Source organism: Sphaerodactylus townsendi, linkage group LG12 (assembly GCF_021028975.2).
Source record: "Sphaerodactylus townsendi isolate TG3544 linkage group LG12, MPM_Stown_v2.3, whole genome shotgun sequence".
NCBI classification, from domain to species: Eukaryota; Metazoa; Chordata; class Lepidosauria; order Squamata; family Sphaerodactylidae; genus Sphaerodactylus; species Sphaerodactylus townsendi.
This window is the reverse complement of record NC_059436.1, coordinates 28,519,313-28,526,633: the sequence shown is the minus strand read 5'-3', so window position 1 is coordinate 28,526,633 and position 7,321 is coordinate 28,519,313. Positions and strand designations below refer to the sequence as shown.

General features: G+C 44.8%; 1 protein-coding gene across 1 annotated transcript; it reads left to right on the top strand.

Moving 5' to 3' along the window:
- The first annotated feature begins 231 nt into the window (after positions 1-231).
- Positions 232-2,546, top strand: LOC125442259. The gene has a single exon (XM_048513529.1). It carries the CDS (start codon positions 232-234, stop codon positions 1,426-1,428), a length of 1,197 nt encoding a protein of 398 aa, XP_048369486.1. The 3' UTR covers positions 1,429-2,546.
- The last annotated feature ends 4,775 nt before the right edge of the window (positions 2,547-7,321 follow it).

Below are 7,321 nucleotides of genomic sequence, written 5' to 3'. Positions count from 1 at the left end.
TATGCTACCTGGGCCTGAACTAACTAAACTAGAATGGGAAAACATTGGGCTCAATGCATTCCAGTTAGTTAAGCGGTCTCTCATCAGCGCCCTGGCATTGGGTCTCCCTAACTCCACAAAAAAAAATTTCTCTTCCTACACGAACAAAAAGAAATAGCAAAAAGGGTTTTGACCCAAGAATTTGCTGATACCCAGAGACCTGCAGCATATCTGTCAAAGCAATTAGACCTGATGGCAAAGGGGTGGCCTGCTTGTCTATGCGCTGTAGCAGCTGCTTGCTTACTGGTAAAAGACGCTTTAAAGTTTACGCTGGGAGGGAATCTGACTGTTTATGTCCCTCATGCGGTTTTAGCTATATTAGAACAAAAGGGAGGGCATTGGCTAACACAACAAAGGATGGCCAAGTATCAAGCCATTCTGATCGACAGCCCAGGGGTAAAGTGTATGGGGTCCACAAAATGGAACCCAGCCACTCTTTTGCCTGATAAGAGTCCTCTTCTGCATGATTGTATTGAAACCATAGACATGACATACACTGCCTGTGCAGACTTACAGGATCAACCATTAGATAATCCTGAAGTGGAATTTTGGACAGATGAGAGCAGTTATATGGTAAAAAGGAAGCGGTTCACTGGTTTTGCAGTTGTTACTCAAAATGCTATCATAAAAGCCAGAACGCTGCCCCCAACATACTCTGCACAGGCTGCGGAACTCGTGGCTTTACAGCAAGCCCTGGCTTTAGCAACAGGCCAACGGGCAAACATATACACTGACTCCCGATACTCCCGATATACACTGACTAAAATCATGCAGGAGACCTCTCTGAAATGGCCCAATGCTCTTCCCTTGGCCCTCCTGAGGGTCAGGACTAGCCCCCGGGGAAAATGGAAACTCAGGCCTTTTGAGATAATGTATGGGAGGCCTTACCCTTTGTCACGTCCCATCCTGGCTGACAAAGCGAGGGTGGGGGATGGGTTAACAATTGATTATATCTCCTGCCTAGCTGCCTCAGTCTCACAACTTCATCGTGACCTAAACGAGATACGACTGGAAGGACTGACCGCCCCGCTGCATCCTTTCGTGCCGGGAGACTGGGTCTACATCAAGGGATACAAGAAGGAGCCTCTCGTCCCGGTCTGGAAGGGACCCTTTCAAGTCCTTCTAACCACCCAAACTTCAGTGAAAGTCGGAGGGGTAAAGACCTGGATCCATCACACTCGCCTGAAGCACGCTGATGCACCACCCCTTGTGGAAGCTAGAGATACAGCAGCTCGTGATGAAAATCTTTGGTCGGCCGAATTGGGCTCTGATCTGCGCATGCTTTTCCGCAAAAGGCCAGCCCAACGTGATACACCCCCTCCGTCGCCTGAAATTGAAAGGGACGAAGCTGATGTTGCTCTAACCTTGCCAGAAAACGAACACATCTAAACCGCTTACCGGGTTGTTTCCTGTAATAGGGACCTGGTGCGGTCTCCAGTGTAGGCATAAGTCCGGGTTGCTCCATGCTAAGAGGGACCCGGTGTCCTGTGACACTAAACTCTGCTTTACGTACTTTCGGCTTACTAGAACCCCAAACTCTCCCGGTTGAAGCCATCGCTGGAAAGGACCGAAGACGAGGCTGAGGCAGGACTGTGACAATATTCTAGTTTTATATGTGTGCATTTATATTTTCTTTCTTTTCTTCCACTAATTGCATATATGTATAAGATCCTCACCCCATCTGGGCTCCCTTTTTATAGTTACTGGATTACCCCATATTTAGCTCCTGTCTGTTGCCCTTGCCCACACTACGCCCGCCAGATATATAGCCTTGCAGTAGGTAATATTACCGTAGAATATCTTACAATCTTTCAACGCCTTCCCACTAGCCTTCTTCAGTGGGGCTCTAAAATTGTGTCCGCATTATACGGGGAATTAAAAATATACGGGGACCAAATTTCAATTGAGGATTCAGCCACCTATCAGACGAACCCCTGGTTCCCCAAGTTTGATTGTTACGAGTTTGTGTGTACCCCGGTGACTGCACCTCACCTGTTTTGGTCTCTAAATGACCTGATTTCACCATGTCAATGCAGCCTGGACACCCTAGAATATCCCCAAGATCCCTACTGTCCCTAGGCCTCCTCTTGGGATTCCTCCCAACTTGGGCTACTTCCCTAGAACACCCCCTATGGGAGCCCAAATGTCTGACACCACTCACTTGCTTCTCAGGAACTAAATGACCTTACTGTTGGTACAAGGGGTATCATAAACAAGGTGATAGCCAGACTGGAGCTAAAGGCAATCAGGATGTAAATGGATGGCTAACTTTGCATTTACAACTTACTTTGTTTTGGGAACATCCTGGAATGTTTGGGAACTTCTAAAAATGCTTGACGTGTGTTAATTTGTTGCAATCCTAAATCTTTTGAAATGTATATGACTTTGCTTTGATGTTACCCAAGAAGACCCTTTAAAACCTTGGACCTTTCAACAGTTCGGGGCAGCTCTCATCACTAGTGAGACCTGTGCTGGCTTAGAAATAAAACTTTACTTTATTCTCTCAACGACTTTGTCTGTGATTGGGATTCTTTGCCTCTCTTTCTTCCCTCTGGCTTGAGGGGGAAAGGGTCCCTTGCCCCCTTGGCTTAGTAGGCTGTAATGGAGACCCTAGCTAGAGAGGCATCTCTATTTCTTCTCTGGCTTGAGGAGAGCAGGATTCCTTGCCCTTTTGGCTTAAAGGGCTGAACAGGAATCCGGGCAAATTGGTTACACTTTGTTTAGAGATTAGTAATAATTCCCTAGCCAGATAGCACCTGGCCCTTATCAGGGTTCCGACCTTGGAGTAGCTGCACAGCCGGAGAACGCTTTCACTTTTGGGGAAATCGTGAGAGGGAAGAAGTGCATCACAGGAGATACAGACTGCTGCTTAGTGTGAGAACGCCAGATCCAGCAAAGAAATTGTGGAGTGTACCTGTTCATTTCTCTGATGCAATAAATCAATTTCAGAGACACCCAAGTCTGATTATTGGAAGGAAGTCGACAGGCACCCCACAAGCAAACTGACAAGAGCCCTCTTCGTTTTCTTTCGCTTGTCCATTTGAGTGCTCTGCTTGGCGTGAAAGAGAGAGAAGCCCCACCCCTGCAAAAAAACCCCACTTTGATGACATTTTAATAACATATTCAAAGTCTGCACTGACAGATGTGTGGCTTAAGCTGGTTACTATTCTTGCTTCCTCACAGCTGCCGAGCAAAGAGAAGCCTCAACGGACAACAACAGTTCAGAGAAAGCCTGTTGTTGTAATCAAAACTGGGGGCAATGTGGAAAGCCATGTTTAGGCCACAGCCAATAAGCCACAGGGATTAAAGTTATTTATCCTTTACTAAAGGCTTTCAGACTAATAAATTCCCCTCGTTATGTCTGACTTTTCCTATCTCTTTGCGAACACTGCGGTGAGCAAGGACAGACAAAACCCAAGCTGCCTTTACTTCATCCTTACATGAATGTCACACCCGTTTCACTCCTGAATAAACTCAAGCCCCATACTAGCTAGTTAGAATGTGAATGAGTCGACTCTTTGGCATTGTATCCCATGGAAGTCCCTGTCCTCCCCAGACTCTATCCCCAAATCTCAAGGATTTCCCCTATTGGGATCTGTCAACCTTACTTCCCCATCCCCCACTGGCGGCTGAGGGGACCTGGCAACTTTATTAGATACTCTAGAATTTGAAGACACTATCTGGTTTTATCATGGAGTTTTTGTGAATTCTAGATTGTCTACTATATCACTTACAGTTTTTACTAGAAGAGATGTCAGGTTGCCAGCACACCAGGGTGAACTCCTTTCCCCCACATTTCCTCCCACTAGTGCCTGAGGCACAAGAAGGCAAAGCGCCATGATTAACAGTTCTTCCAGTATAATGGAAGCACCATTTTTCCACACCCTTTTTAACATGCTGGCAGGAGAGAAATAGAGCAGGGATAGGACCATGGCCATTGAGTTGTCCCTAGCAACGCAAACTGGAAATTAAGTCAATGTGTTGAGATAATATTTTGGCATTTGCCCAAAACTCTATGGTAAAACTGTAGAGTTTCAAGCACATACTCAATTGTCTCCCTGGTGTACCAATGTCACTTCAGATTCACGAACAAGAAGGAGGAGGAGGAGGAGGAGGAGGAGGAGGAGGAGGAGGAGGAGGAGGAGGAGGAGGAGGAAGAGAAGAAGAAGAGGAGGAGGAGGAGGAGGAGTTTGGACTTATACACCCCCTTTCACTCCTGTAAGGAGCCTCAAAGCAGCTTACAAACTCCTTTCCTTTCCTCTCCCCATAACTAAAACCTTGTGAGGTAGGTAGGGCTGAGAGAGTTCTGTAAGAACTGTGACTAGCCCAAGGTTGCCCATCAGGCTTTGTGTGTAGGAGCAGGGAAACAAATCCAGTTCACTAGATAAGAGTTCACTGCTCATGTGGAGGAATGGGGACTCAAAACTGATTCTCCAGATTAGAATCTGACATTTTTAACCACTGGAAGTGTTGTTGTGAAACGGAGGCACGGGAACTGGTAGGTCTCTGCCCTCCCCGATATTATACTGGTTGTCAGCTTCAGGCTGACACAGCAATACAAGGATGTATTGTACACATTACACATGTGCCCCAATTCAATTATAATCATGTGCAATGAAGTAGCCAGAGACACTGGATACAGATATGAATTCTTCCATAAACTGCAAGAGGGACACACACACACACACGTTCATCTTCTGGGTCTTGGATTTGCAAGTGTCTGTTGGGGTGAAGACTTGAGCTTAAGAAATCTTTAACCTTTTATCAGCTTTGTGCCTCTCATGACTTCCCAAAGAATCTTGGGAATTTACTAAAATTATCCAAGATCGCAAGTGGACAGTATTCCCCCACCCCCACCGATGGAAACTTTTAAAATGACTGATGACTCATTATTGCTACTAGTTGAACTTGGGAATTTCAGATGACAGTCTTGCTTCCCTTCCCAAACTTCTAAAGGGAAAAAAAATAAAAGGCTGAATGGATCCCTTAGAGGATTTCAACTAATGAAAGGGCGGGTGGGGGGATTTTCACTCATTTGCTCCTCCCAAACAGACCTCTTTTCCTTTTAAGTTGTTCCTTTCATGTTCCTATTCCCCAGGAGCAGAGCGGGGAAGTATTTTGGAGCTGCAGTGGTGGAGAGAGAAGAGTAGGTTATACTCTATTAACCAAAATCCTTCTATTAGTAGATATTTTCCTCCGAATCCAAGCCAAAGTTGGTTTATTTTTTCTATTTTTTCCAATCTGGCTATTGCTTCTTATGAAAGGAAGCACCCAGACACCTCTTCATTGTGTCTTTGTCAAGCCTCAGGTAAGAATCCCATCTCCACAGAACATCTGAATTGAATTTTAATGCTATTAGGGGTTTTTTTTTCATCCCCACAAGCTTTGGGAGGCAATTTTGGCTGTAAAGCAGAATAAAAACGTCATACATAATAAATTCAATAGATAAGTCTGAACAATATTAACAGATGTTTTGATCAGAATCCCTAGAGTGTGAGGCATGAAAAGTGAAGTTGGAAGGGAGGGAGAGAGAGGGGGAAGGAAGGAAGGAAATACATGTGATGAGAAAGTCATAAAAGCATTTCTGTCCCACACAGGGACAACACAAACCAGTACTGCAGTAGAAAATCCAATTGGCAGTACCCTCAGTCCACCAGTTTATAGGACAGGCCACAATCCATTTCAGAAAGAAGAGGGCTTCTGTTAGGTGGTATGCAGAGAACTTCTTACAGATGGTGAGTTAATAGCACTTCAGATCCAACATTTGGAACTGGACAATTCTTTTTCCTCATGATAGAGGTCACATCTGTTTCTCACAAGGGAAATGAAGCAATGACAGACAGACAGACAGACAGACAGACAGACAGACAGACAGACAGACAGACAGACAGACAGACAGACAGACAGACAGACAGACAGACAGACAGACAGGGAAGGAAGGAAGGAAGGAAGGAAGGAAGGAAGGAAGGAAGGAAGGAAGGAAGGAAGGAAGGAAGGAAGGAAGGAAGGAAGGAAGGAAGGAAGGAAGGAAGGAAGGAAGGAAGGAAGGAAGGAAGGAACGAAGGAACGAAGGAACGAAGGAAGGAACGAGCAGAGCGAACGAAAGCAGGAACGAACGAAGGAAGGCAGCGAGAAGGAGCAGAAGGAAGAAAGGAAGGAAGGAGCAGAGGGAGCAGAACGAAGGCAGAAGGAACGAAGGAAGGGTGAGAAAGAAAGAAAGAAAGAAAGAAAGAAAGAAAGAAAGAAAGAAAGAAAGAAAGAAAGAAAGAAAGAAAGAAAGAAAGAAAGAAAGGTTTCCAGTTCCATTCTTTACCAATGGATTGTTAATATGCTGTCATGACAACAGATGTACCATTTAGGGTAATTATTGGTGAATAACAAAACACCCGTGAATGATGGGAGATAAAAGGCCAGAGAGAGATTTGTTATTCACAGCTAAAGCACTTTCTGAATTAAACATGTCTGTTGCAGCATTACTAAGATGGGGCAGTGAACTAATCACAGTCAATGGAAATATGAGCAAAGTGCCACCTACTCCTGGGATGGGGTGGAGAACTGATGCCTTTGTTCTACTCATAACTCTACAGAAGGATCTGTCTGAATCTTGAGTGTCAAACCCAAAACTATCAATGCCAATGAATTATTATTTTAACTCTTACAGGGACAGCTACAGCTCACTTTCAGGCCACAGTGATGACCAGGGCTCCTCAATGCATCTTCTGATTGTGGATTAGACAGATTCATGAAGGACAGGTCCCTCAATGGATGATTTACCTTAAAGCTGGATTACCACAATTCACTCTACATGGGTCTGCCCATAAAGTCAGCTTGGAAACTCCAGTTGGCACAGAATTCCACAGCCCAAATACTACTGGGCAACGGGCAAAGCATGTACGTCACACCATTCAATCCATTGGTTACCACAGTTATTGGGTTCAGTTCAAGGTACTGGTCATCATCTATAAAACGCTTAAGGGACCTACATAGATGCAGGACCACCTCTCCTGATATGCTTTTCTATGACAGCTTCACTGATCCCAGTAAAACCTTCTGAAGGTGCCACTAATAAACTGGTATGTTTTTAACAGTGGTTCCCACATTGTAGAAAGCCTGATTGAGGAATTCAGGAAGGTTCCCCATCTTCTATCATTCTGCAGACTGTCTAAATCATAAATGTTCGGGATGGCATATCTATAAAGGGAGTAGAATGGAACTGATTAGGAGGATGTCTCTATAATGGAATATATTTCTAATCTACTGCAATGTTAGTCAACTTGCTGTT